Source organism: Ptiloglossa arizonensis, chromosome 4 (genome assembly GCF_051014685.1).
Source record: "Ptiloglossa arizonensis isolate GNS036 chromosome 4, iyPtiAriz1_principal, whole genome shotgun sequence".
NCBI lineage: Eukaryota > Metazoa > Arthropoda > Insecta > Hymenoptera > Colletidae > Ptiloglossa > Ptiloglossa arizonensis.
Window position 1 is genome coordinate 26,128,291 of NC_135051.1, and position 26,527 is coordinate 26,154,817.

Below are 26,527 nucleotides of genomic sequence, written 5' to 3' on the forward strand. Positions count from 1 at the left end.
ATTGTAAAATATTTTTACAAATCTTTTATTATTAACATATACAATACAAATTCAAAAAATTTCAGTATTTTTCAATTAGATCCTTCCTTCTCTTTCTTTCGATCATTTGTTTAAGTTACGTAATTCATTAATTAAATAAGAGTACATATGATATTAAGATCAGATTCCAAATTTTTGCCAAAATAATAAAAACTTGTATTTACGGAATTTCTTGGAAGTGGCATCATAATCCCAAGAATCCGCGAAATTGTGTCAACTCTTTAACTATCATATCCTCCTGGTATCAAAAATTCAAACGCGGACAAAATGTCTTGCCAAAATCTCAGAAATTTTCATTTACAGAGTTTCTTGAAAATAATACGATAATTCCAGGAATCTGCGACATTTTGATGGGCACAATTAAATGTGTAAACAACTGACACTGATTTTGTTTAATTGTAAGTAATTTTATTTCTGCTAATAAATATGACTATTGAAATAATAAATTATCATGTAGAGTAAAATACTATTTTCAGGAATTTGTATATTAGTTTATTTAATAGAAGAAATAATATTAATAATAAAATTAAAGTAGTAATAATAATAGTTTTAATAACATTAGCAATAGCAGTAGTGGCAGTAGCGATAATGTGGTAGTAGTGGTGTAGTGGTATAATGGTAATAGTGATAGTAGTTTTATAACTGTTGCAAAAGAGAAGTATTTATAACTGCTATAAAAGAGAAGTATTTCTATCTTGTGAGAATAAGTGTTCTTCTTCGGAAAGTACAGCAGCGTCAACGACGTTTGGTAACTTAATTTGAAGCAGCAAAAATAATAAAATGCGACACGTTACGACATCTATTGGGTATTTTGCAAATGATTAAATACTTTCCCAAAGTGAAATATTTCATGCATTTAAAATGGCAAGACAAGTATTTCGTATTTGTGGAATAATAACAAATTATACGAGAAATATCAACATTAGAAGTAATGGTCTTTCAAGTAAGGAAATATTTTTATATAATTATATAACTCATTATTTCTTGCTTTATTAATATAACCTCAAAGTTTATTGAATTCATAATCTGATTGTTTTCTCTTAAGTTTAATTCTGATGTATTTAATGAAAATGTAACATTCAGTATAATACAAATTATTTTTAGCTTCTACTGATGGTTTATTAAAATTGCACGTTCCACTGGTACAATATGCGAGGAATACATCTTTTTTTACAAAAAGTAAGTTAATTTACTTCCTTTTGAAAATTATTTACGGATTCTGACATCAATTTTTATTAATTTGAAAAACATGTTCTGTTAAGGACCAGCCGCAGAACTGTGGAGTTCAACTACTGGTGTCAGTAATGCTGGAAGAAAGCGAGGCAGAGCCAAGGGTTTACCAAGGAAGACTAACTTAAACAAAGGACGTATAATAGGTGTTGGAAAAGTGAATATATCTTTCCCAGGGTTAAATACCCCAGTTATAAAAGGAAAACAATTATTCAAACAAGAAAAACTTCCTGATGATCCAAATTGGGAAAAGAATTTAGTAGAGAAACGAGATAGCACGCATAGCTTTAAACGCAAAATTCTACCTTCTGAACGTGGTTGGAGTGGAGGTATAGTAGGTGGACGAAAACTGGGACCACCTGATCCTATTGATGGAGGTCTGCATTGTAATTGATATTATTATGGTGATTTATAAATAAAAAAAATTACAATTTTCTTAATTATTTTCTTAAAATTACAGAAACCTTTGATGGTTTTCAAAGTCAGGTGATATATTTCAGACAGAGAACTATAATGACAGGTAATATGGGTCGTAAAAAACGAGTATCATGCTATGTTGTAACTGGAAATCAAAATGGTTTAGCTGGATTTTCTTCAGCAACAACTGGTGAAATGAAATCATGCTTTTCAACAGCAAGAAACAAAGCTGGACAGAGATTAATATATTTTCCAAAATATGAAAATCACACTAGTAAAATCTTTTATCATATTACTTGTACTTACTCGTAAAAGTGCTCTATATTGAAAGTCTGTTTGTTTCAGTACTTCACAATTTTTTCACGCAATTTGGGCGTACGAAAATATTTGTGAGACAAATGCCTAAGGATACTGGACTTTTGTGTCATCGTGTCATTAAAGCAATATGTGAGGCAATTGGCATAAAAGATCTGTATGCTAAAGTTGAAGGATCTAAAAATGTTACACACGTTATAAAGGCCTTTTTCCTTGGCTTAATAAAACAGGTATATTTGTAAAAATCATTTTAATTTTTTAGCGATGTAATGAATGTTATTTTAAAGACTATTTCATGTTATACTCAGAGGTGTTTTCAAGTTTTACTATGCTTTATTAATAATGAACTACAATATTTCTAGAAAACGTATCAACAAATGGCAAATGAGAAAAAGTTGCATGTAGTTGAATTCAAAAAGGAACATGATTACTTTCCTACGGTAATTGCTTCGCCGGAAATAGTGAGGAAGCGGGAAGAGATTTTAAGTGACGAGATTTTAGATTTTAATCAATATGTAATGGGAGGAAAAATTGTTTTAGAAAAGAAAAAAGTATTACCCTTCTACACGAAACTAGATTCATATTCAATATATCTGCGTAAGCAGGAACGCCAGAGAGATCAAGATAAAGTAAGAATTAGATTAAGAGTCGAATATGGAGAACTCTGTAGCTTTCTAGCAGAAAAATATCCTGAAGCGAGAGCGTATAGAAAGACGAAACGTAACGCAGACAAAAATGAAATAAACTAAGTAAAATACAACTAAATGAAATAAAAAATTATTAAATATTGGTAAATATTAATAAATAAAACACTTATAATCAATGTTATGTATGTATCTTTCATAATAATGAAATTTTAAAGTTCCATAAACCCAGAAGTCAATTTGGTGCTTCATAAATTTATCTAATCTTTTGCATTTGGTACATATGTATATTAAACCATTCCATAAGTAAAAGTTTTTCTTATTACATATTCGAATAAACAGCTTTTTATTAATGATAAATCAAATATATAATTGAATACAAATTCATATTAAGTAATATAAAATTTTCATTAATTTTTGTTTATATTTTATTATAAAATCCAGTACAAAATCTTGGAGCCAACAGGGAGGCAATCCCTGGAGGTCTCTGAACTACTACTCACAAATCATCTTAAAAATTCACAACAAACTGCTTATCAATTATTTTAGTCAAGTACGAAAAATAAATATTAGATAATAATATAAAAAATACCCATAAAACTAAAAGAAATGGCTTCATTTATATTCTTTATGCAATTCTTTTCAAGAAAATGTAAGCTTTTTAAAGTTCCTTATGACTTGCTCACAGGTCACTTCTATCTAATAATTTGTTAAGCTCTTCTTCTGTAAAAACTGTATCAAAGATTATTATTACAATCATATAGAGCTTTTCATGGTAGAATGATACAAGAAATATTTGTTTATGATTTACCTTCATTTTCAGCTGTTACTACTTGACATTCTTTTGAGTCCAAAAGCCTCTTTAATTGTATCAATGTTTCTTTACTATACAAATTAAGTATTTCAGATCTCTTTGAAATTACTGCTCTTTCTAAAAAACGTTTTTTTTCCCCACGATTAATAATTGATTCATCAATTGTTCCTTTAGTACAAAATTTATATATAACCACTGGCCGTGTTTGTCCTATTCTGTGACAACGAGCCATAGCTTGTATATCCACTTGTGGATTCTATAAATACATTTAATTATTTTTGACTAGAAACAATTACAAAGCATAAATATAAAATGTTATGTACCCAATCACAGTCATATATAATAACAGTATCTGCTGAAGCAAGATTTAATCCAACACCACCTGCTCTTGTAGATATAAGAAACAGAAATAAATCAGTGTCCGTATTAAAAAGCTCAATATTTTTTTTTCTTATATTGAGTGGAGTGAGACCATCTAATCTGACATATTTATAATCGCGCAGTGAAAGATAATCTTCTATCACATCCAATAATATTGTCATTGTAGAAAATAACAAAACTTTATGTCCCTGATCTTTAAGTTTTGCAAGCATTACATCTAACACTAAAAGTTTACCAGATGCTCTAATTAAATCTTCATCTACTTTTGGCAAACCACTTTCATTTAATGGGCAATGAACAAGATATGGGTGGTTTACAATTTTTTTGTACATTGTAACTGTAACCAAAATAATTAATTTAACAGTGAAATATAGCAGTGGATAATATTTTTCATAAGATAATAACATACTTCTACTGTGAGGTTTAATGTTAATTAAAAAATCTAGGTTACGATCTGTAACATTAGTGTATTGTTTCCACATTGACAAATTTCCATACTCCATAGATTCGGTCTTTTTCCAAATTTCACTATCTGTATTTTCATCACTATCTCGAAACAAATCACTTGTCAAGTCTTCACCTGTGTAATCACTATTAAGTGCGATCTTTAAAGTACATTTTCTTTTAGGTCTTTTACCATCTTCTGTATATAAAATTAGTGGTGCTTCTTCAATTTTACTTAATTTCTGTAGATCACGATTTAAAACAGCCTTATATAAATCAAGTTGCAGTTCTGTAAGTGGAGCATAAACAATTATCTCCTTCTTTGGTGGAATATCTAAACAAACATCTGACTTTTCACGTCTTAACATAAATGGCTGTAGTATCTCACGCAATGATGATAATACATGTTTCTCTTCTTCTCGTTTAAAAAATTTTTTAGTTCCTTCATCATACTCGAGTTCTTTTGCATTAAACCATGATTTAAAAACAGCTAAATCGTCAAAAATGTCCGGTAACAAAAAATTTAACAGTGACCATAATTCAGCTAAGTTGTTTTGTAGCGGTGTGCCTGTTAATATTAGCCGATTCATGGATTTACATGCCTTCAAAACCCTATATCACAATAGTAAACAAAATTATAATAAAATACTGTTAGAGTTAAATTCACTTATAGTAAATAAAGTAAATTACTAATCATTTATTTCATCAATTAATACTACTTAAAATGTTTTATATTTAAAATTTTAAGAAACATACGAAAAAAGTAAGCATTTGTGGTTTTTGATTCTCTGTCCTTCATCAACTATTATATATCTCCAATGCAAAGATTTAATAAACTTGGTCTCCAATAGTGGCACTTCAAAAGTAGTAATAACAATTGGCAGGGTACTAAAAGTTTTTGTAATCTGGTGCTTTTGTTTAATTTTTTTTTGTAAAATATATTTCTCACTTTTTGAACCATGAAGAAGAATGACAGGTAAATTTGGTGCAAATTTTTCAAATTCAATCATCCAATTTGGTATAGTCGAAAGAGGTGCAACTATTAAATAAGGACCATTTTGCCGTTTTTCAATCAGATAACATAATAAAGCTATTAGTTGTATTGTTTTTCCAAGTCCCATTTCATCAGCTAAAATACCATTTATACCATTCTCATAAAGCACTTTCAACCACTGAAATCCTTCTTTTTGATAGTCTCGTAAATCTCCATTGAAATATTTTGGTGTCTCTATAACATTATCAACAGCTTCTTCTCTTTTGTTTCCAAAATTTTTATCTAATTCATGCTTAATCTCTTCAGTATTAAAATTGAAATTACTATTTCTTGAGTTTATTTTTTTTTGTACCTACAAAATTAAAAATAAGTATTAGAAATATCATCCAGACTACATAAAAACTGTAATATAAGTTTATTTACATCTTCATTCCTTATATCGTGGTTTTTTTTCTTCTCCTTTTCCTGAGGGGGAGTATTTTCATTGGTAGAATCAATCTTTTTTACACGTTTCTTGTTAACTTCATTAATATTATTCTCTGAATTACTATTAATTTTATCAAGGATGTACGATGCATAAAATTTACTTCTGTTCAATAAATGCATTAATTGCTTGTATTGTTGTTCATGTAATTCACGATTGTACTCTTCTTCTGCTAATCGTTTACTTTCTGCTTCAGAGTTATTTTTTCGTTTTCTTTTATTATCTTGTATTACATTTTCTCTCAAAGGCTCATTGTTCAATTTTGTATCACCTGCAATATTCTTTTAATTAACTTTCCATAATCAAAGAAAATTAAATAATATAAAAGTACATCTTTATGCTAATTAATGATATATAAACAAATTTACATAAACGTTTTTGCTTATTTTGTTCATTTGCCCTTCAAAAATTAGAAGACCCACTATAATAAGCCTTTTAAATTTTAAAGAAAGTTTTATGTAATTATATTAGGGGGACCGGAAAGTAATGTCGTTTCCTTACATTAAATTCAAACATAAATTTTTAACGAGTTTTTATTTTTAATCAATGATATAATCACCCTCATTATCAACAACCTTTTGCCATCTAGTGTGCAAATTTTCAATGCCGGATCGATAAAAATCAATTGGTTTTTGAGCAAAATATACAGAGATGGCATTTTGAATATCATCCAAATTTGCAAATCTTTTGCCACTTAGAAAGTGTTGAAGCAATCGGAATAAATGGAAATCCGATGGTGCAACATCGGGCGAGTATGGTGGGTGAGGCAGTACCTCCCACCCCAATTCATTAATTTTTGCCAAGGTTCGTCTTGCGCAGTGCAGTCTTGCATTATCGTGTTGCAGAATAACGCCTTTTCTGTTGACAATCGCTGGCCACTTTTCAATTAAAGATTTATTTACACGATCTAATTGTTCACAGTAAAGGTCTGCATTCACAGTCTGTCCAGGTTTCAGCACTTCAAAATGAACAACGCCGCGAATACTCCACCAAACACACAAAAGGGCCTTTTTGGGGTGTAAACCTGGCTTAGCAGTACTTTGTGGCGATTCATTTGGAGAGAGCCACTGCCTTTTGCGTTTTGGATTATCATAAAGAACCCACTTTTCATCTCCGGTGATCAAGCAATCAAAAAACGCTTCTGTATTGTGCCGTTGAAGCAATAAGTTGCATGTGGTGGATCGGTTAGCCTTGTTCTCTTCGGACAGATTATGCGGGACCCAAACACCTGCTCTGCTTACTTTCCCAATCTGCTGCAAATGTTCTTGGATGGTCGACCAAGGTTGGTTAAGACTGTTTGACAATTCCTCGATTGTCTGACACGGATTTGCTTCCACTTCCGCACTTAACACGTCATTGTCTAACGTTGTTGGTCTTCCTGATCGATACGGGTCGGAAAGATCAAAATTACCGGATTTGAACTTGGAAAACCACCTTTGGCATTTACGAACGTCTAATGCATTTGGATAAACATCGCAAATGTTTTTGGTAGCAACTGTTGCGTTACTACCCTTGCGAAACTCAAAAAGCATGCAATGCCGGATATGTACCTCTTCTGGTATTTGGCTGGCCATTTCACCCAAAATTGTAAAGAAAAATTTTAAATTTAATTATTTACAACTAAACAAGTCACTATAACCTCAGAATGTCTTTGCTACGACTTTAATGTACACAATGAGCTGACAAATGACAATCAAATAGTGACATGCGCAGAAACGACATTACTTTCCGGTCCACCTAATATGTTTAATGCAATTAATATTTATCATATTTTATTTTTATAATGTGAATGCTATAATTGATACACTATTCAAATATTATTTTAAACAAGTAATATATATTTCTATTATTATACGATGTTTAAAATTTACCTGTGATTAAACTCCTATCATTAGATATATTAGTCTTTACGTTACTATTTCTTTCCTCCATTTTCTACAAGCAATTTAAAATAATTCTTTTACACTTGTCTAATTAATGGTGAAGTATGAAGACCTCTTGTCGTAAGTAAATCCCGCCAAATGTGACTGCAATACGTTGTTACTTGCGTATAGAGGGCTTTAAATCAAAGCTATGCACGCTTTCTATATTTTCTGTGGGCATAGACAAGATATAAGCTAGACCTATCATTTAATGGAAGTTCGTGTCCCACGATTTTTCATCTTACGTGTACAATTTATGAGTGTGTACGCATGTTTTTACCGCTTGAAAGAAATACAGCACTTCAAACACTAGATCAGGTAATTTACAAGTGATGTTTCTCATGTAACTCATTCTTTGTTTTTTTCAATGCTGAGAAACAAAGAAATCAATGAAAACCTGCATGGACCTGTGTTTCTGCCACTACTGAACATTTTGCTTATAAAAAAAAGATATTACATTAATGTTTGTACGAGACATTTACATTGAGAGCGTATCATTAACCCCAACAACACGTCATCGTCCAACGTATGTAGTCATATATAAGATGTACAGACTATACATAAAGTAGACTTTGCAGGTAATATTTTTTCATGAACATTATAATAACTACGTAATTATTTTGACAAAAATCAGAATCAGAAATAAAATCAAGTATAAATATTGCGAAATAGAAGAATCGATCACATTAAATATTAGTGGCTTTGAAGCGACCATTTTGTTTAAAAACGATATTTTTGAAAACTATATTCAACTGAACTATCCAATTATAAGAATAAATAAAACTTATTGTTACAATTTTTTCTGGAACTGATAGGTTTGTAGAACCACAAATTATTTACCGACTTTGATGGTGTGCTATGATCATAAACAATTTCGTCTATACCGACTGTTCAGTATGGAATATGATTTCAGCACTATTATCTGTGTTATCAGTTGAAGGTATACAAACAAAGCTGATGAAAGCATGAAGCGATAAACATGGCGTCAAGATGAATGCATCAGAAGCCTCGTACGGCTTCGTTTTAAGATAAAATTGAACTAGGCTTTGGTTGATTCCTTACAAGGAACTTCGAAAAATAATACTTGATTGATAGATAATCGTAGCTTCAATTTATATGAACGAAACTAATACGTATAATAACTTGCAAAGTAGGCTATATCTTATCGTCGATAGTTTTTCTTATCGTCCCTTCAATCGATGTCCAAGAAACCAAAATCAAACGTAATATGGCCGATCCAACGATACAAACGTTCTGTTGTCATCACTCAAATAGAACGGACATGGCAATTGTGATAATGCAGGAATTCAACACAGATGTATACAACACAGTGTGCATGCTTTCATCTGCTATAGGTTTCCTAGGTGCAGTTTATCAAGTAAGTAATATTTTAATACATTGAATTATATTGCAACACATACTCAGAGAATTTTTCAACAGATACTACCAAGAGAAGCATCTAGTCTTCCCCACAGATGGCAAAGTATATCCTCATCTAGAGGTAGAGAGATTATTATATGGCTTGCAATTGCTGACCTCTTAGCTTCACTAGGTGATCTTCAAACATTTATTTTTAATATACCAATGTTTACTTCTTGCATTTAATACTCAAAGTACTGTACTTGAATTTTCTTTCAGGTGTATTTATTAGATCAGCACTTTGGATGAATTTCAAATCTATAATGCCAATGGAAGATGACACTTCCAGTGTTGTCTTCTGTGCACTTTCATCAGTAAACTAATTATATTAAAAATTAATTTACAATTAACATTTATCTTTCATTACACTGACATGCCAAACCACGTGTTTCCAGGCTTGGACACAGTACTTTTACATGGCCACATGGATCTGGACTTTATGCTATGCTATAGACATGAAACTATTGCTAGGAGATCGATCTGGACATCCTACATGTTATCATGCGTTTGCATGGATATGTCCAGCAGTTCTAACAACATTTGGTTTAGCAATTTTATATATACCAAATGCAAAGTAAGGGCCTTTAATTTGACAATAATGGTAATTTTACTTTTTGGTATCAGTTTGAAACTGTGCAAAGTAAGTGTGCAAACTTTTTTTCAGCTGCCATAACTTAACATCTTTATCTACTGCCATACTACGTATTTTACCAAACTATTGTGCTACTTATGTTCTGTTAGCAGTGGTAATGATTGTTAATCCTGTATTATATTTTGCGTCAACACGAGACCTTCAAACAGCAGTTAGTTGTAGTTTGGCACAAATAACTGGCAGAGAGAGAAAATTAGTACAAACTATAAAACTTAAATTCGCGTTAACCAACATTGTATATTATGTGTGTTGGTTGCCAAATTTGATCAATGGAATACTATTATGGACCTTATGGTTCCAACTACCGGTTAAAGCTATTATTACTCTGTGGTATATAATGGTATATACATCTTATGCTATTACTGTAAAAAACTTAATTAATGTATATATTATTAAGTACTTTATCAACAGGCTGTTACGAATCCCCTACAAGCATTCTTCAATGCACTGGTATACAAAAGATGGGGAAAAACAGAGAAATTTCGACTGGAATGTTGTCAAAAATTGGGAAATTATAACATAAGTCAAATTGCAAAAGTAAACACGGGTATGCGATTAACTGAATCATCACCATTGTTGAACCCAAAATATGGTTGTCCGCCGCATACAAGTATAAATGGATCTTCTTCGTTTTGAAGACTGTGATATGCGAGATTTTTTAATATGATATTGATACAAGGTTACGAATTTATTAACGTATAAATCTTTTACTGCCTTCTAAAGTTTTTAAAAGGAGTTATATTTTTATAATATGCTGAATTGTTCGTTGCAATATAAACCCGTTTGACTAAAACAATGCTAGAAATTAGTATTTACATATAGATGTGGTATGTATGTATGTATACGTAAAATAACTGATTTTTTAACGTTTTGTGTATAAATGTATTGTACATTAATGGTTGCAAATGTTTGCATCCTGGAATAAGTTCTTTAAAAAGTTAGGATGTGGTAAAAAGTTTTATGGAAAAAGTATTTATCTTTCTAACTCGAGGTGCTTTTCTCTGTAAGCAAGTTTGTTGATTGTTATAAATATAAAAGATTTTATTTTCTACGTTTATGAGAAGAACACGGTATAGACAGTACTATTATTTAATCGATATAACTTTTATTTTGTACATCTAATATTGGTTACCTGCAATTTTACAATTAGTAAATCACAAATGATCAACATAAAACACTCCAATTGTTAGGAGTTTATAATATGTAAGTATAACTAATATTTTGATTTCAAAATATAATAATCCTGTGCCTTTAATGTTGCGGTTACTAAGAAGCACCTCAAAAAAAGTATATATATCAGAAAATAGTGCATGTAGTATCTGAAAACATGTATCTCAATTTTTTTGATTAACAGATTTTTATTTGTTCAACATCCCTCCTCCTCTTGATAAAAAAAATTCTTATGTACATCGCTATTAACAAATGATTCACATTTCTAACGATTTGTGTACATTTTGTAAGAAGTATGAAGACTATTTTCGGGCAACGAGTTCTCTCTATGTTAGCACCAAAAGATTTATGTAAATACAAAGACTATACAATATAATCTAGAATTCTTACTTGTTGCAAGTTAAACTTGAATACGAAGCATAATTAAAATGTATATTATATGTAAAACATTTCACGTGTACAAAACGCCAAAATACTGCATAGCTTGTTAGTACAAACACGCGAAATAAAAACACTAATTATTATCGTTTCTTCGTAGTTTACGCGTGAGTGGAATCAGCGTGCACCGTTGAACTTCATTGACTAACATGTTTAACATTAGTATGGGACTACATATTATGTTCGACATGTAAACATATTATTATCTAAATTATATTCTTAATACACTACGTATCATTCATACTTTTTATATAATACGTCACTTTTTAAAAATAGATTCGATTTTAATAAAATAATCTTTATGTAAAGCTAAATTACTTTATCTAATAGTACGAACTATATAAGACTGATCATACATAAAGATTCTTTGACTATACAGTAACAAAATGGATACTCCTTCTTTTTTTACATCGTTTATGAATTCTATATAGTAAATTACAATAAATACTGCCAAGTGGATATCTAATGTAAGATTACTTTAAGGAATTAATAGATCTTATTGTTACAGACGATTCGTGCGAAATGAATAGAACATTAACACGAAATCCAAATTACAAATATTAGGATTTCGTTGAGGGTTCAATCATTTCTATTACATCTAAAGTGCACTTTGTTAAATTTTGAAACACGTATACCGCATTCTAATCACATTCCTTTGCGATATGTCATAAACCCTTTACTTGTCACACATAAAATATATATTTCTAAGTCTTTTATTATAAAACATTCTCATCAAATATGTTAGAGGACAAAGCGTAAAATTTACCGAACCTATGAATATTTTGCAGGTGCCTGAGATGTTTGCATTTAAGCGATACAATCAGAAGTACACATGTCAGGCGTCTACAGTATTTGACAGTTAAACAATTAAAAATGTAACATAGCATACTGAACACAAAGCAATATGCTCTGCACATCCTAATATCATCGCCGTTAAAGGCAGTATCAAATTATCAAATAAATTATATCTTATGACAGAGACGAATATTTTTATAATCTCATGAAAGTAACAAAAGTACGAAATTACCGTTTTTGTTTATATAGTTCGTTATTATAATTTAAATAGGCAGGAAAGTTTTATATTTATAGCAGTAATATAATTTGTTTTATGCTACTTCAACCATTTCTTCATACTATTTTTGAACATACAAACGCACGAAATTGTTTTTATCTGTATCGTTTAATAATTTATTACGCAGCACTGCTGAAAGACTCAATAATGGCAGAATGACGATTTTGCAACTAAAATTCAATCTTTGAAAAACGTTTGTTTCAAATGTATACATCTATACTTATTAATTAAATCTACGTTGATCACAATTGTAATCTTATAATAGACTCAATTTTAAATGCGTAGGTTACTCACGCATTATAAAAAAGGCGCAAAAAATATTGGTAATAAAAGTATGAAAATTTACAAATATAGACGCATGTTTCCTCCGATTACCAAATTTCGTTCTTAAATGTAATAAAATATTTCGTTTTATTCTTATTCGATTTGGCACTTTGGCAAAATATGTGATATCGGCCTGTGAACGTTTAAAAAATTATATTGAAAAAAATATTTACCTTTAAGCATTTAAAGTGCGAAGTATATTATACAACAAAAAAAATCGATGTCATCGTACATAGAGTATGTCATCAGGATGAAAAATTCGAAGCTCCTAGAGTCAAAGAGGTAATTTCACGAACGATCATCTCAGCAATCTTCCATGCTAACTCTTCTTTAGCCTAATTATATCGATTCGTTATAATTTAAAACCATATCAACTCAAAATATTCAATAAATCGTACGTTTAACGATACTTATTAAAAACAGATTTCTTAATAAAATATATTGATATATACACTACAAATAAATATGCCAGAAAACTCACCTTGTCTTGTTCCATATTTACAAGCCTTCTTACAACACGCGTTAATCGGGACTCTAAAATTATTTCACATCCGATTGTTTTAATTCCATTTGAATATTCTAGAATTTCAATTTGAAAAACTTACCAGGTTTCCTCTGAGGATCCGGTTCTATTTCGGTAACGAACCTGCCTAAATCATCGATATAACCAACGCTCAAACTAAAAAATAAGTAAGTAATACTGTATATTGAAAAAATGTTCATTACATGAGACTTTCATTTTACAATTAAGTACCTATATTTATTACGTTTCCATAAGGAATCTGGATCGTAAAGCTGTCTAGTATCAATATTCATAACACCACTGATACTTGCACTATTATTGACTGATCTATGCCCTTCACTCCCTGCCTGTATAGTACTTTGCATATTAATACTAACAGAACTCACCTCGCTACTACAATCAGAACCTAAAATTATTAACAAAACTCGTGTTAGATTATTTTATTATTATCACAATCATGACTAGTAATAAAAGATACATAAAAACAATCCAAACCTGCTCTTTTGATCCTAGGATGTAAACTCGAACATGAACTGCTTTGTATAGTATTGATCAATTCAGATAAGTATTTGTAATATAACTGCGATGATAAGAAGGTGAGTAGATAATGCTGGAAGAAATATAATGTTATCTGAACGCGGTGCTGTTAACTCTTATCAATATTGATTTTTTGATATCAATTACAGAGATACACTAATATCTTACACAGCACTGGAATGTTATTTTACCTTATTCAGAAAATTATATACAATTTTACAGGGTTTATCGAAACAGTCAGGTCGTGGTCCCTCCCCATCTTCGTGACAAATGTTTTGTTCTACTTGGAAACGAATTTTATCGCTAAATCCAAGTGGCATTGTTGCTTGCAAACTAAAATACCTATAAGTTTGTAAATAATAATAACATTAGCAATTTTCTTCAAAGAAAATGTCGTTTAAAACTTACAAAAAAGAATTGCCAAAAAAAAGAATACTTGTCATAAATAATCAAAGCATCAGTTTGTGCTTCCTCAGGGTCTGTGGCCTCCTTCTTTTCCAATAAGTTTTGTTTATAATTAATGGCAGACATCCAAAAGTCTAGTAATTCTCGTTTATTTTCAAGTTCCAAAAACTGAAAGACCACAGATTTAATTGTGAAAGTTTAAGATATTATCTAAACAGAATTGTTACCTCCATGAAATAAAAGAATGCAGTTTCATTGTACAATATATCTGTCAACTGTACATTGCCACTAGTAAGAACATCAATTTGATGCTTGCAGTTAAATTCGCTTCTTAAGAAGTCATTAATGTGTCTGGAAAAGACCATATTAAAATTTCCATCCTTTTCAAAGGACTACTAAATAGTTTTAAGTAGCTCTCTTATACTCACTCATTTTCTAATATCTTGTATACAATTATTTGAACAGCTGATAAGCACTGCAACATAGGCTCAATGTCTTCGCAGGTAAAAGCTTTTTCCATTTCTATTTTTAGGTTTTCAGGAATTTGATTTATACCCAAAGCACCTTTAGTGATATATTTTTTGTAAATTCTTAAAGCATCTTGTTTAGTAGTTGTCATGTCTCGCCTCTTGCAGTTGTAATTTGATTGTCGCATTCTGCTTATTGTTTGACTAGTCTTTGGCATGTCGTTGTAATTTGATTTTGTATCATTACTATTTACATACTCGTTGAACAATATATTTTTAGTTTCACAATAATTCTTTGTATCCTGTGTCACCTCGCAATGAAAATTTTCATTGTCATCCACTGAATCAGAAAGCCTATTAGAATTTTCTGTACAACTCGAAGATTCGACAATTTTCCTTTTAACTGCTTGTACATCAATTGAACTACACAAACATTCGACTTCGAGCCAAAATTTAATAAGTGCTATGCAATTCCGTGTCTCCATAAATTGAATGAAATAACCAAGAGCAACTTTGTCTGCAAGAATCTGTGGTAGTGTTTTAGAGAGTTGAGAGCCAAAGGAACATGTTTCTCTTGTATTCCCATTGAAAATTTCGTTTTCCTCTTCTTCCTCAAGGCTGCACACTGTACTTGTTGGTATTTGGATGGATGAACCACCATTGAATATATTTCCAAATGATTTCCCAGAACTTATCGACTTTGTAGGAGAAGTTTGCAAAGATCTGGGCCTGTCTCTTTGCCCTAAAATCATAAAAAATTATTCTCTGTATCTAATTACACAATAAAAATCACCAAAGACTATAAACTCAGAAAATTATTTGATTTTCTTTGATCATATCGTTCATATCAATGAGCACGCAACTCGAAGTTTCAAATGACAGAGGGATAAATATTTTTATCTTTAGGTTAGATACGACGCAATCAACAAAAATTCCGCTCTTACGTGAAATATCAATGGACCACACAACAAACGAGCGAGGAATATTTACCAGACTTCTTAAAAAATGGAAACATTGTTCACGTCAGAACGAAACATGATAAGCGACGCGATGTAATGATCGGACGTAGAAATAATGTTTCAAAGGCTGACGCCAGTCTCTTCCTGTAGCAGGCAAAAATTATGCGTGGGTTTCTTTCGGACACAGTACCGAGCACTGAATTAGGAAAATCACACAGTGAACTTCCTCAATCGCGCGCACACACGACACATGACATTTCATCGAATCATCATTAATGTCATCGCCGCTCTGTTTAGAATCGCTGCCTCGAATAGTCGAACAAGCATTTCCCTGGTATTTACCGATGCAGTACGCACGGTAAAAAAAAGTTCATAAATCACAACACCGAAGATTCTGATCTGGCGTAATCGTGATCGTTTGTATTGCTGAAATCATTGATATGTCAACGATTCGTAGGAAGATTACTGCGTTCGTGAAACACGATTTATTCTAAGCGGTTTCATAACAACCAGAAGAATGTTTCTACGGCGCATCTCGTGGTTGTGTCGTTACCATTTGAACCGAGTTACCATTGAAATGTTAATACTAAGAAACTAGAATCGTATAATCGCATTCTCTGAGAATCTTCGCACCTTTACTCGTTCGACAGAATTTCTTCAAATGTAAAGATGGTAATGGGAAACATTGCAAGAAATAGCAATCGTTGAAGTAAACTTAAAAATCAAAAAGGTGTGTACGAGCAGTGAAAACATTGACTTAATTTCATATCCGGTAGTTTTTGTCGCGATCGTGGGAAGTACAAACAAAAAGTATTCGCTCCTACTGAATGGAATATCTTAGAATATACACGCGAAAAATGTGTTTTCGTGGTATGTACGCGGTGATATTTTATCCAATATTTCTCGAGCGTTTGTCACTTACGATTCGTATTGCTACACGTTGTTTCAAATTTCCGGAAAGTTTGAGAGGACCGACGGTTTTGCGACGTGCCTTGAATTCCACATTACGATAGGGCAAGATCGAAACAATTTAGAGATAGAACGATGCCAAACGGCATGGTGAGGATCAGTGACCTTAAACGGCCACTAGTCTCTGTTCCGGGTACAATGCTAATCGGTGCATTTGACATTTCGTCTTACTTCGTCGTACTCTATATATGTACAAATCGATCTCCGTCGAGATACAATTTTATATAGAACAACCATTCACCGAGGTAAGTACCATATCTATCGCGAGCCGAATCTCGTGATGCGTCCGAATTGTTTTCGCGTTTGTCGACGCGACGGGTCTGTCGTTTTAACATTTAAATCAGAATCGTCTGGCATCATCGGCAAACATGTGCACGCGTTCGTGTATATCGGTACACGAGGGGCCAATGTCCGGGCAGCGTGCTCGAGGCACCCGTGACCGTTCGACGACAAAGAATACCGGTTTCCCGGCGTACTGACCACTATATCAAGGAAGACCATCGGGGTACGATGCCTCTCACCCGGATTCGCTCAGTCCGAGTCCTGTCGACGATCCTCGCGCATTTTTCCAACCTCTCGCTGCGGAAGATGTTCGGGTCCGCCATCATGTTACCGCGTTACGTCCACCTCGTCTTGGTTTATCACGCGGTAACCGGGCTGTCTTTACCGACGAGCTACGATCAACGGCAGACCGGCGATCTGAACGTCCAGGTCCATCTGAAGGACGTGCAAGTCCTGGCGTTGCTGGATACGGAGTTACTCGACGATTACACGGTAACGCGATAACTATCGTCCACCGTTTTGAGCGCGGCGCTAAAGTAAATTGATAAGAGGAGATAACACGATAACGTGAACTATCGTTCTCGTTAGAATTTCATCTTTTCACGTCGGTACTACTCCGACACTGTTTACAACGTGTCGTACTAGCCGGGTTCTTACGTAACTATTGTTAACGCGATTATTAATCATCCGACAGAACGTTTCGATTCTACGTACGTGGACCTCGATCGGCTAGAATTCTTTTAATATCGTCCACGAACAAATAAGGTACAATTTTCGAGGTAAATACGAGACAACGTATACAGATTATTACATTCACGCGACGTATCGCGATCGTGGGTTACAGGAGTACGATTACTTCTACGATTACGCCGATTTCACGGTGAAACCGATCGTCAAACCCACTACCAGCTCCGCATCGACCGAGTCCACCACTCCGGTGTCCTCTTCGGAAACCGAGGAGGAGGCTAATGCCGCAGAGACATCCGACTCCGTACAAAACTCGACTCTCGTTGCCGAAGTCGACGCATCTCTGAACGCGAACACCACCGTAGACGACGTCAACGTTTCCTCATCGGTGGTTCCTGAGAAACCAAACGAGACCCCGTCGATCGAGAAACCGGACGATTCGATCGACAAGAACGCCACGCTGAAGGCAAGAATCAACGACAAAACCGGGAACAACTTCCAGGTGGACGAAGATCCTGCGGAACAGAGCATCAGTGTATCGTCCATTAACAACACGACACGGAAATTGACCAAACGACGTTGCAGATCTGGATACTCACCGGATGGAAAGGGTCGTTGTCGTCGATTGAGTCAACGACAATTGTCATTCATACCGTGAGTATTAAACCAGACGAGGAAATCGTTCGTGTTCAACCTCTGAAATATATAATAACCGTTACATACCCGTTACATCGAGGTCGATTTAACCTTTAGACGAAACAAGGCCGATTTACAGGGGAAAGTCTCCCGGTACCGATCACTTTGAGTTTCTTTCGTCGTGGCTTGGGCCCACCATCGATAGAACGCAACTTTGAAAACAGTCATCTGCAACGACGATACTCGACGAACGAAAGAAAATTTGTTTTCGGAGATATTTCGAACGTAAAATCTTGTCGTTCATGACTGACGGAGAAAGAGTGAATCGAGTTATAGGATTGGTAGATCTTCAAGCATCGATGGATCGACAACGGTGGAGAATGCTTCTAAAAGATACGTGTACGTCAACGCACATATTGTTTACGATCATCGTAAATAAAACACTCGATCTTTCTCTTTCTTCGTCGTTCAATCGCCACGTTATCTACCAAACTCTCTGTTCTTTCTCTCGATTGAGAAAGTCATTAATCCGTAATTAATCGTGGGTGATTAATTTCGTCGGTACCGGTGGACGTTTCCAAACTTGTGTCCTTCGAGGTCGTTTCAAGGTCACGGATGTTTCCCCCACGTTACTATAAATATTCCCAACGACACGACCGCTCGACGCAGGGACGAGTTCAACGGTCCGCGATATCGTGACCTTGATACGACCTTCGCGTAGACGACTGCTTCGACTACGCGTTCTAAAGCCCCGAAAGTGTACGGGTACGGTTCTATCCCGCTCTATCTTTATTGCGGTTGCTACAGTACTCGATGGCATCAAGTTCTGGTTGTTTGTTTCGCAGTCTGGCGATGCGGCTCGCTCCGAAACTCTTGGACGACCTGGCGCGCAACGCGAAGAATCTGGCGCAGGAGGAAGTTCATCGGTTGCGCTCGAACTGAAACGTGCCGTGAATGTCTCGCTCGCAACCGCACCGGGATCGTGTGCAATTGTACAAGACGGACGATCCTACGTCCTTCGTCGGCTTACGTCGTGTTACGTATGCGCGCGTCGTTTCGTCGCTTCATCCTGCATTTCTATTCGTTGGTCCGTTCGCGCCCGATCTCACGCTAAGTATTGTAAATAATATATAAGATAGTTTCGAGAAACATGTAAACAGTGACAATAAAGTTGTACGTTAGACCGCGGTCTCGATATTACAATATCCTTGCGTCTCTTCAAAAACACACGAAGCATCTGCGGTGATCTACTCGAGAGTTGCGCCGAGGAAAGAAGACCGCTCTCTCGTTCCTTTTATCGAGGTCCACGACACCTCGATTGTCTCCGGAAATTTTTCAACCCTCGAAGATCAGTCACAGGGTCCCGTGACAGGTAGACGGAACAAGTGGTAGTATCCTCGCCGTCTGTAAATATCACGATTTTATTTTTCCGACAAACGAGTTCACGGGTTCGTTAAAAATACGGGCTTCCGCGTGCGGTTGTCGGTTCACGCGAGTGAACGAGCATACTTCGAAGGTCCCACGGATCGAGACCGATTGTGCTTCCTAAGACACAAGCGGCCCACGGATCCTGGGAAGTTCTGTACGAAGTGATTCTCTCTCTCCTATCCAGCGTTCCGTGTTCGAGGAAACGGGTAAAAATAATATCGGGGAATTACGCAACCGGTCGTTATCGGGTGGCTAGCGCTCCTCTTAATCGTCTAAGTCGATCGCCAGCCGGACGAGAAGCGTTTGTTACCCTCTCCAGCGATGATGCTCCCTCGATCTATATACGAGTGGCGGCGGATCCGAAGCTGCCAAGGAAGCGGACGGATCTCCCACAGTCGAGGATCAGACTTCGTTCAGCTCGGCCGATCCGAGGGGATCCAAGGGAGCTTCAGCAAGATGGTATCCTACGTCGCGCGTCTCCTCCTGCTGCCAGGTAGAACAATCTACGCCGCGATCCTCGAACGAGATAAGAGTCGCCACGTTTGTCCTTTTATCGAGGTTCGATGGCCTTTCTTCGGGCGCTTGTGCGTTTCGCTTCGTTAGAGACACGGGCAGAGTTTTTTCCATCACGGATAGAGATTTCGCGTAGCTGTAGAAAAAAGAAAAACAAAAATAAGTAAGAATCGTTTTATCGTCCGGTACAGATAACTCCGGTTCATTCTCCGAACGACCGATAAAGGCGAAGTGGTTTTTAAAAAAAGATTCCTTTTCGACTCGGTTCGCTATCGGGTAAATTTACAATTAGATTTCAACGAAACTCTCGGAGATTCTTTTAGTACGGAGAGTAACAGTGTCGATAACGATTGTATATTCTAATCAGTGTTACGAAGTGATTGAAGTATCTCTTGCTCGATTCGTTGTGCGAATAACATTGATCTGAAAGAAAATAAAGAGAAATAATTCGCGTCGATAGGGTGAGTTGAGACATCGGAGAACGACGAATATACTCGATATCTGGATCAACGGGCGATCCTCTTCATTTTTTTTTTTTTTTTTTTCGATCCCCGAAACCGTCGCGTGGATTTTCCGTACGATACGCTACGGCGCCGCGCAATTCGTTTGTGCCCGATCTAACGTTTAACGTTTCACGAAAAATATTTCCGGTCTCGCGTCCCGTGTGCGCAATTTACATTAATAACATTTGGACCCGTGTCTCCGCGACGCAGGCATTCTATTCGCATTATTCATCCCGCGCGCTGACGCCGCGGCGGCCAGCTACGATCAACAACAGACCGGCAGCTACAATGTGGACGCGAAGTTCGAGAACTTCCTATTCGTCTTTCTCGATTCCGATAAAGGTGGCCCGTTGTCCAAATTGGCGCAAGAGGCGCTGCAGGTGTTGCAGTTCAACAGTCTAACCTCACCGCGCGGCGCGTCGAAACATACCGCGGAGAAACTGTCCGAGGCCACTGTGTACGAAACAGAGGACAAAGATGAGGGCAGAGAGCCTTACCACGTCGAAATCGTGCGCATAGAGAAGGACGAAGGAGAGAACGCGGCGAGGAGCAAACACCTCGAGAAGTCGGAGACTCCTGGTGGCAACAGTGGGGGAAAGATCGAGCCAGGAACGTCTTCGAAGAGCTTGGAAGGGGGTCCGAATCCGGAGGTGTCCATCGACAACAAGAAACCCGGGAAAAGAGCGAGAAGCCTTTGGAGAAACGAAGAGAGCCGTGGATTGCTCGATGCCTCGTTGGTAGAACAGAGAAAGAGGCCGGTACACGTTAAGTATTCGACGGTGGAAAATCTTGCCCAATCCGATGATCTATCGGTCAAGGAAGAGGTTCCCAAAGCGACCAGACCGGGCATGTCTTTGAAGAAACAATTGTCCAGAAAAGAAGAGAAGGACGTGACCTCGATGTCCGAGGAACGCAACGAATTGACCAACAAGTCCCAAGAACTGGTATTGCTGGGTGGTGGCATCGAGAACTGCGGACCTGGGAGGTACAGGGACCAGTCGGGCATCTGCCAGAACGACAAATATTTTTATTGAAATTCTTACGGTCGAAGCGGGAATCTTTTTTTCTACTTTACGATTCATTTATCAATTATCATTGAGAAATCACGACGGATTATACACGTAAGCTTGTATTAGCGTTGTTAGACTAATTACTGTATTCCATTTATCGCTAGTGATTGAAGGATATATGTATAACAAATGTGATATGTATACACCGTAGTAGCAAGCTAAACAATGGTGCTCTTAGATACTATGTAACAGATCGATGCATTTATAGCGTTTGAACGTACAATAGTTTTAAAATTCCCGCGCAGGAACGTTATTCCGAATTGAATCACATGTATATTTTAAGACCCATCCCATTCTTTTTACACTTGCATTATTTATGTCGTATTGTACTGCACATTTGTATTATATATAGGAAGACGAAGAAATAAATTAAAAGTATTAAAAAGTGACGTGTTCAAGTCGTTCCTCGTTCCACTACATTATTAAATATATTCTTCCGATTGTCCATGTATTTCGTTTACGATCTTCTACTTTGCAAATGTTTCTAAATACATATAACCCGATGTCCCAAAATCGTGCCAAATTCTCGAGTAAAGAGAAATTACTTCTGTTTGTTACAAAATGTAGGAACAATGTTTGCATAACCTTTTCATATTTGAACTTGCGTTCGATGTATTCCGATTTTCGTTAAACATCGTCAGAGGGCGCTGTTCGAGGTGAACCAGGAAAACGATGGTTCGCGAAGTTCAAGCATGGCGGAAATGTGAGAGCAAGGGCAAGGTTACGGTAATAGGCGGCGACTGTGAGACAGAAGAACGGGGAAATGAACTCGGTGGGGCCACACGAGGACATTGCCCCTTACAAATCGGTTCTATACACGTGTGGGTAACCGCTCGCGTGTACACTATACACTCGCATGTTCGTATATATCTTGTTGCGTACACTTCGGCGGTAAACCGGCTACCGCGGTCTTTTTTCGTCGTTCTGGAATCGAACTTCGTCTTGAATAGAATTACGCCACTTAATTGGAGCCAAAACGAAGCAAAAGATACAAGGGGGGATAATTGAAGCGGGGAGAGTGCTTATTATAAGAACGAGTCTCTGTCTTTAGAAAATTCTCGAACGTACGAGTCAATTTTTTTAACGAATACTGTAGAAGAATTTGAAACTCGCGCGATAAAAACTTTTGGCGCGAAACCATCGATGTGTCTAGAATGGAAGTGAACGTAACAAAAAACGAATAGGGAATGTTCGAACTTGCTACAAAGAAGGGTCGACGACACTTCGTTGGCTACGCGACCTCGCGCGTTTCGGCCATCCGTCTAAGAGAATAGTTTCCCACGTAATATTCGGTACTTCTGCTAATGGATTCGAAACAATGGAGGTTACTACGATTTTTGTTCGTTTCGCCATATTTCTTGCGAGTAAATTATTAAAGTCGTACACATGTAGAAAAATCGATTCCACCCAAGATTACGCTCCACCCGGCTATGTATGCAAGAGAACGTGCACAGTGGCCCGCAGGTTCTTGAACTTGCCTGACGATCTGTTTCCATGCCAGGTGGGGACCGGGATCGCTGGTCGGCAGGAGACGTCGTCACACCTCGCTCATCCTCCGCATCGTCAAGACGTTCATTCCTCACGTTACCATCACACCACGGGCATCGTTTTTTCTCTCAACAAAAGCCATCATAGTCCTTCTTTCGTTTCTCGATCGTTTGCCGTGCCAACGTGCCGACTGGTACTTTGAAACAGGACAATTCGAATTGCAACTCGATTCTGTTTCGTGACACAACGAAACGGAAACATCGAAAGATCGTTAGGAATATCATCGATCTATATATATACATATATATCCGCACGCGATAATCGAAACGTACATCGATGCTATCGATCAACATGCGAGTCTTCAAAACGGTGCTGCTACTCGCCGCGTTCTTCTCTAGCAGAGTCAAGTGTTTACCGGTTGCGAATGAGTCGTCGATCGTGGAATCACCAACTACGACGGCGCCTGTCGTAATTTCTTCCGGGGGCGATCATTACGATCAACGACAAAACGGAACTGACAATTACCGTGTCCACGTGGACGGTTTGGTGCTCGTCTTCGCTCCCGTTGAAGCGCTTCTTCTAGCTGGTGCTGCTGGTGGTAATAAACCTGACTTACCGATCCTTGATCTGTCGAAGCCGACCTCGGATAAGCCGGAAGTAGAACCTAAACCATTGCCAGCGCCTAAATCAGCAAACAGGTATTTTGCCAACTTTCTATCAAAAACGGGTAAAGTTAGCGTTATTGGGTAATAATTCCTATCTTTTACCTAATAAGTAGCTCGGATGATACATAGTTTGAAATACCAGAAAATTATTCAACTACGAGACTAACCACGAGACGTTTGCTCGAAAAATGATGTGGTGTCATTATTAATTTCACCTGCGCAATGACGCTACGGGCTATATTAATTGCTGCATTTATTTTAAATTATAATGATGTAATATATAGTAGAATAGAAGCAAAAGATTTTGGTCGATCAAGGCGAATGAGTCATATTAACCCTACCACATTGCTTGGTTATATCGATGAGTGTGTCGTAAAAATTGCATGCCGAAACCACAAAAGGGGGGATCGTACTTGACATAATTTGCAGCGGGAGAAAAGGCCTTGAGCGCCCAACATTTCTTGTTTCTATTTTGTTACTAAAAAATGTGATTCTTGACACTGTAACGAGAGTAACATATATATATTTTCATTTTAGAGCTGGCTTACGTTTGGCAAATTTACTGGTTCCGTTCTTGCGCCGTTTCCGTCAAGAGTAAAGAGTCTCAACTTATAGATTCACTAGATGAGAACGTAAGATTTAATCGATTCATCATTACTTTTCTAATAATCACGTAGCGCCTCATTCTTACCATCACATTAAATTGTATTACATTTGTCATTAAAATGGACTGGTTAGTTTAAGGTAGTTATATTTTATTTAATATTGCTCGCAAGAAATTAGATGAACGTGAGGGATTGGTTAAAAAAAGAATGGAAAGTTAAATATATCTTACAGACTAAAAATATTCTACTATAATTTACATTGCAAGATCTAGCAAGCGATACAAGGTATATACATATGTGCATGGGATTTCTTTTAATGCAAACATAATATGTTACATTATATACAGTCTTTTGTTTAATGTAACTCGAATGCATGTCTTTCATAAACATTCTTATTTTTAAGGATACAATGTACAATATGTTCTTATCGAAACGAAATTTATTTGATTAAAAATTAAAATACATTATTCGTGAGTTCTTTTTGGTATATCATCACAATGTTTTGTATAAAAAATGCTTAGAACTATGTTCCTCAGAATATACATCATCTGGGTGGAATTGTTTATATCGTTAAAAAAGGAAAAAGAAAACGATCACTTTCACACGGACTTTACAGATGTAGTTTATAGTAAGTAACTTGTACTTCAAAGAAATGAAAAACTTTAAAAAAAAAAAAAAACGATCGTTACAACGCATTAGAATACAAAGTAAGTTTCACAATGATTACTTATATACATCGTCTCAACTTACATGACGAATAATTGTGAATCATGGAAGCGTGTATAAGAATATGTTTTTCAAATATATCTCACCATTAAAATAGAAAGCAGCTCTGTGTAATGTGTTCTCTTTTTTTTTACATCATCGATACTCACGAGAACAATTTCTGTCAAGTCTCTGCTTTTAAAGACGTTTCAACGAAAGGTGCCCCGAGAATTATTGTTGAAATAATATCGATAACAGATCAAATGATATTACAAACATTATTTCATTAGAGTGATTTCCATTAGCCAATATAATACCAATCCTCGCGATGTAATGTTGTATCGTAAAACTAATGTACCCTGTATTTCGCATTAGAGAATTACACGTGCTTTTTTTAATATTTGAACGAAGTTGTGAACTTTAATAAATCCGTTAAGGTACATTAAAATCTATCCGCTTCCCTAGTACACAGGAATTAATACTCTTGAAAATGTTCATCGTTATAGTACGACAAAAATGCATTCGGTGGGCATGAGAAATTCATTCGTTAATCGCAATTACGTGTACCTTGATTCGTCTACGCTTTAAGCAATTAACCGCAATTAATTCTAACGCGGGATAACTAACCCTTAATTTAAGAATGCTATGCAAAACGATAATGAGTCGTCAAAATATGATTTAAATTACGATCGACCGAACGATACGCCCGTGTTACATAATTACGATCGGATCGCGATCATAGACTACGAATCAGCTTCAAAATTATGGGTTCTTCACTGTTATATACACAATACGAGGCAACGATAAAATACTAAAGCGATGCGCACGAATATACCTGCTATTATGACGGAACGAAGAAAGCTGTACATGACTTCGACACACACAAAATGCCCGTAGTTCGTAGACTACGATATTACCAAATCACATTTGGCATAATTTGCCGAAGAACAGAGTTTACATGCCGTTAGCTCTCTATCGAATTCATTAGGACATTTCGGCGTGGATCTCGCCTGAGCGCCAACGAACAATTATACAAACAATGTAGAGACTTAGTACAGATGTACAGTGTCAAAAACGATTATCAAAACAAAAAATAGGAGGAAACACGTTTAGGAAGGAAGTTGAGCCGCTGCGTTTGCGTTGAGATCTTCGCAGTCTGTACCTTCTCCAGGGCCACTACTATTAGCAACTGCGGGCTCGTGAAATTTTAATTCCTCCTTACCCGCCTATAGAGGAATTATTCCATTTGACATCTTTTTTAAAAAGTCAATTGCTCGTTAAAAATATTACTTAAAACTTCACCAGAAGTATTTTTACAGATACGTG

At 35.8% G+C, this 26,527-nt stretch overlaps 8 protein-coding genes and 1 long non-coding RNA gene across 27 annotated transcripts in view; 5 read left to right on the forward strand and 4 right to left on the reverse strand.

The window, feature by feature from the left end:
- The first annotated feature begins 371 nt into the window (after positions 1-371).
- Positions 372-2,911, forward strand: Mrps5 (mitochondrial ribosomal protein S5). Its single transcript, XM_076310274.1, has 7 exons — positions 372-437; positions 770-982; positions 1,144-1,218; positions 1,302-1,646; positions 1,730-1,960; positions 2,032-2,231; positions 2,364-2,911. The coding sequence occupies exons 2-7, from the start codon at positions 901-903 to the stop codon at positions 2,748-2,750; spliced, it is 1,320 nt and encodes a 439-aa protein (XP_076166389.1). The 5' UTR covers positions 372-437; positions 770-900; the 3' UTR covers positions 2,751-2,911.
- An 18-nt stretch (positions 2,912-2,929) lies between these two features.
- Positions 2,930-8,135, reverse strand: LOC143146198 (lymphocyte-specific helicase). 3 transcript variants are annotated; one of them, XM_076310268.1, is made up of 8 exons: positions 7,634-8,135; positions 6,322-7,328; positions 5,702-6,033; positions 5,234-5,630; positions 5,041-5,140; positions 3,783-4,896; positions 3,457-3,715; positions 2,930-3,377 (listed from the first exon to the last, which is right to left on the reverse strand). In XM_076310268.1, exons 2-8 carry the CDS (start codon positions 7,292-7,294, stop codon positions 3,328-3,330), a joined length of 3,225 nt encoding a protein of 1,074 aa, XP_076166383.1. In that variant the 5' UTR covers positions 7,295-7,328; positions 7,634-8,135; the 3' UTR covers positions 2,930-3,327. The 3 variants fall into 3 exon arrangements, with proteins under 3 accessions (XP_076166383.1, XP_076166381.1, XP_076166382.1); XM_076310267.1 differs by having other exon boundaries at positions 2,955-3,377; positions 3,783-4,177; positions 4,250-4,896; positions 5,041-5,630; positions 7,634-8,121; XM_076310266.1 differs by having other exon boundaries at positions 2,954-3,377; positions 5,041-5,630; positions 7,634-8,133.
- LOC143146201 (G-protein coupled receptor 143) lies at positions 7,860-12,803 on the forward strand. 5 transcript variants are annotated; one of them, XM_076310279.1, is made up of 8 exons: positions 7,860-8,262; positions 8,500-9,062; positions 9,125-9,236; positions 9,323-9,417; positions 9,499-9,677; positions 9,768-10,095; positions 10,167-10,434; positions 12,152-12,803. In XM_076310279.1, the coding sequence occupies exons 2-7, from the start codon at positions 8,913-8,915 to the stop codon at positions 10,389-10,391; spliced, it is 1,089 nt and encodes a 362-aa protein (XP_076166394.1). In that variant the 5' UTR covers positions 7,860-8,262; positions 8,500-8,912; the 3' UTR covers positions 10,392-10,434; positions 12,152-12,803. The 5 variants fall into 5 exon arrangements, with proteins under 5 accessions (XP_076166394.1, XP_076166393.1, XP_076166390.1 ...); XM_076310278.1 differs by lacking the exon at positions 12,152-12,803 and adding an exon at positions 8,319-8,499 and having other exon boundaries at positions 7,861-8,210; positions 8,598-9,062; positions 10,167-11,308; XM_076310275.1 differs by lacking the exon at positions 12,152-12,803 and having other exon boundaries at positions 7,861-8,262; positions 10,167-11,308.
- Pkaap (A-kinase anchoring protein pkaap) lies at positions 12,781-17,747 on the reverse strand. Of its 4 annotated transcripts, XM_076310270.1 has the most exons (11): positions 15,682-16,085; positions 14,653-15,433; positions 14,452-14,575; positions 14,256-14,392; positions 14,011-14,161; positions 13,778-13,892; positions 13,514-13,688; positions 13,365-13,438; positions 13,241-13,293; positions 12,992-13,094; positions 12,781-12,892 (listed from the first exon to the last, which is right to left on the reverse strand). In XM_076310270.1, the coding sequence occupies exons 1-10, from the start codon at positions 15,704-15,706 to the stop codon at positions 13,005-13,007; spliced, it is 1,725 nt and encodes a 574-aa protein (XP_076166385.1). In that variant the 5' UTR covers positions 15,707-16,085; the 3' UTR covers positions 12,781-12,892; positions 12,992-13,004. The 4 variants fall into 4 exon arrangements, with proteins under 4 accessions (XP_076166385.1, XP_076166387.1, XP_076166384.1 ...); XM_076310272.1 differs by lacking the exons at positions 12,781-12,892; positions 15,682-16,085 and adding an exon at positions 17,100-17,747 and having other exon boundaries at positions 12,957-13,094; XM_076310269.1 differs by lacking the exon at positions 12,781-12,892 and having other exon boundaries at positions 12,957-13,094; positions 15,682-16,084.
- On the forward strand, positions 16,591-19,413 carry LOC143146203 (uncharacterized). 2 transcript variants are annotated; one of them, XM_076310281.1, is made up of 3 exons: positions 16,591-17,393; positions 17,746-18,242; positions 19,070-19,413. In XM_076310281.1, the coding sequence occupies exons 1-3, from the start codon at positions 17,130-17,132 to the stop codon at positions 19,164-19,166; spliced, it is 858 nt and encodes a 285-aa protein (XP_076166396.1). In that variant the 5' UTR covers positions 16,591-17,129; the 3' UTR covers positions 19,167-19,413. The 2 variants fall into 2 exon arrangements, with proteins under 2 accessions (XP_076166396.1, XP_076166397.1); XM_076310282.1 differs by lacking the exon at positions 19,070-19,413 and adding an exon at positions 18,342-18,685.
- LOC143146206 (uncharacterized) lies at positions 17,964-23,454 on the reverse strand. Its single transcript, XR_012991851.1, has 4 exons — positions 23,217-23,454; positions 19,963-20,301; positions 18,188-19,628; positions 17,964-18,103 (listed from the first exon to the last, which is right to left on the reverse strand). It is a non-coding gene; the product is annotated as an uncharacterized LOC143146206 (long non-coding RNA).
- LOC143146202 (uncharacterized) lies at positions 19,959-22,127 on the forward strand. The gene is made up of 2 exons (XM_076310280.1): positions 19,959-20,145; positions 20,879-22,127. The coding sequence occupies exons 1-2, from the start codon at positions 19,974-19,976 to the stop codon at positions 21,700-21,702; spliced, it is 996 nt and encodes a 331-aa protein (XP_076166395.1). The 5' UTR covers positions 19,959-19,973; the 3' UTR covers positions 21,703-22,127.
- Positions 22,448-25,680, forward strand: LOC143146205 (uncharacterized). The gene is made up of 3 exons (XM_076310285.1): positions 22,448-22,559; positions 23,240-23,924; positions 24,429-25,680. Exons 2-3 carry the CDS (start codon positions 23,563-23,565, stop codon positions 24,487-24,489), a joined length of 423 nt encoding a protein of 140 aa, XP_076166400.1. The 5' UTR covers positions 22,448-22,559; positions 23,240-23,562; the 3' UTR covers positions 24,490-25,680.
- Corn (microtubule-binding protein cornetto) overlaps positions 24,843-26,527 on the reverse strand; it is a 36,474-nt gene continuing 34,789 nt past the window's right edge. For 6 of the 9 annotated variants that reach the window (XM_076310259.1, XM_076310262.1, XM_076310260.1 and 3 more), the window contains one exon: positions 24,849-26,427. In XM_076310259.1, the coding sequence (XP_076166374.1) occupies positions 26,311-26,427 (117 nt within the window). In that variant the 3' untranslated portion in view covers positions 24,849-26,310. Of the gene's footprint in view, positions 26,455-26,527 lie in introns of all 9 variants that reach the window. The other 3 variants (XM_076310257.1, XM_076310256.1, XM_076310258.1) reach the window with 3 other exon arrangements.

What these genes read in the sequence shown, in the direction of transcription:
- Mrps5 (XM_076310274.1), top strand. Translation starts at nt 901, where the DNA reads ATGGCAAGACAAGTATTTCGTATTTGTGGAATAATAACAAATTATACG. An exon ending in ACCTGATCCTATTGATGGAG is followed by an intron (nt 1,647 to 1,729) that starts GTCTGCATTGTA and finishes TTAAAATTACAG; the next exon opens with AAACCTTTGATGGTTTTCAA. An exon ending in AAAATATGAAAATCACACTA is followed by an intron (nt 1,961 to 2,031) that starts GTAAAATCTTTT and finishes TGTTTGTTTCAG; the next exon opens with TACTTCACAATTTTTTCACG.
- LOC143146198 (XM_076310266.1), bottom strand. Translation starts at nt 7,294, where the DNA reads ATGCTTTTTGAGTTTCGCAAGGGTAGTAACGCAACAGTTGCTACCAAA. An exon ending in AAAGGTTGTTGATAATGAGG is followed by an intron (nt 6,034 to 6,321) that starts GTGATTATATCA and finishes AGAATATTGCAG; the next exon opens with GTGATACAAAATTGAACAAT. An exon ending in ACGATATAAGGAATGAAGAT is followed by an intron (nt 5,631 to 5,701) that starts GTAAATAAACTT and finishes TTAATTTTGTAG; the next exon opens with GTACAAAAAAAAATAAACTC.
- LOC143146201 (XM_076310279.1), top strand. Translation starts at nt 8,913, where the DNA reads ATGGCCGATCCAACGATACAAACGTTCTGTTGTCATCACTCAAATAGA. An exon ending in TGACCTCTTAGCTTCACTAG is followed by an intron (nt 9,237 to 9,322) that starts GTGATCTTCAAA and finishes ATTTTCTTTCAG; the next exon opens with GTGTATTTATTAGATCAGCA. An exon ending in TTATATATACCAAATGCAAA is followed by an intron (nt 9,678 to 9,767) that starts GTAAGGGCCTTT and finishes ACTTTTTTTCAG; the next exon opens with CTGCCATAACTTAACATCTT.
- Pkaap (XM_076310270.1), bottom strand. Translation starts at nt 15,706, where the DNA reads ATGTTTCCATTTTTTAAGAAGTCTG. An exon ending in CATTCTTTTATTTCATGGAG is followed by an intron (nt 14,393 to 14,451) that starts GTAACAATTCTG and finishes GTGGTCTTTCAG; the next exon opens with TTTTTGGAACTTGAAAATAA. An exon ending in TAAATATGGAACAAGACAAG is followed by an intron (nt 13,095 to 13,240) that starts GTGAGTTTTCTG and finishes CGATATAATTAG; the next exon opens with GCTAAAGAAGAGTTAGCATG.
- LOC143146203 (XM_076310281.1), top strand. Translation starts at nt 17,130, where the DNA reads ATGCCTCTCACCCGGATTCGCTCAGTCCGAGTCCTGTCGACGATCCTC. An exon ending in AGTTACTCGACGATTACACG is followed by an intron (nt 17,394 to 17,745) that starts GTAACGCGATAA and finishes CGTGGGTTACAG; the next exon opens with GAGTACGATTACTTCTACGA. An exon ending in CGACAATTGTCATTCATACC is followed by an intron (nt 18,243 to 19,069) that starts GTGAGTATTAAA and finishes TTTGTTTCGCAG; the next exon opens with TCTGGCGATGCGGCTCGCTC.
- LOC143146202 (XM_076310280.1), top strand. Translation starts at nt 19,974, where the DNA reads ATGATGCTCCCTCGATCTATATACGAGTGGCGGCGGATCCGAAGCTGC. An exon ending in GCGTCTCCTCCTGCTGCCAG is followed by an intron (nt 20,146 to 20,878) that starts GTAGAACAATCT and finishes TCCGCGACGCAG; the next exon opens with GCATTCTATTCGCATTATTC.
- LOC143146205 (XM_076310285.1), top strand. Translation starts at nt 23,563, where the DNA reads ATGCTATCGATCAACATGCGAGTCTTCAAAACGGTGCTGCTACTCGCC. An exon ending in GCGCCTAAATCAGCAAACAG is followed by an intron (nt 23,925 to 24,428) that starts GTATTTTGCCAA and finishes TTTTCATTTTAG; the next exon opens with AGCTGGCTTACGTTTGGCAA.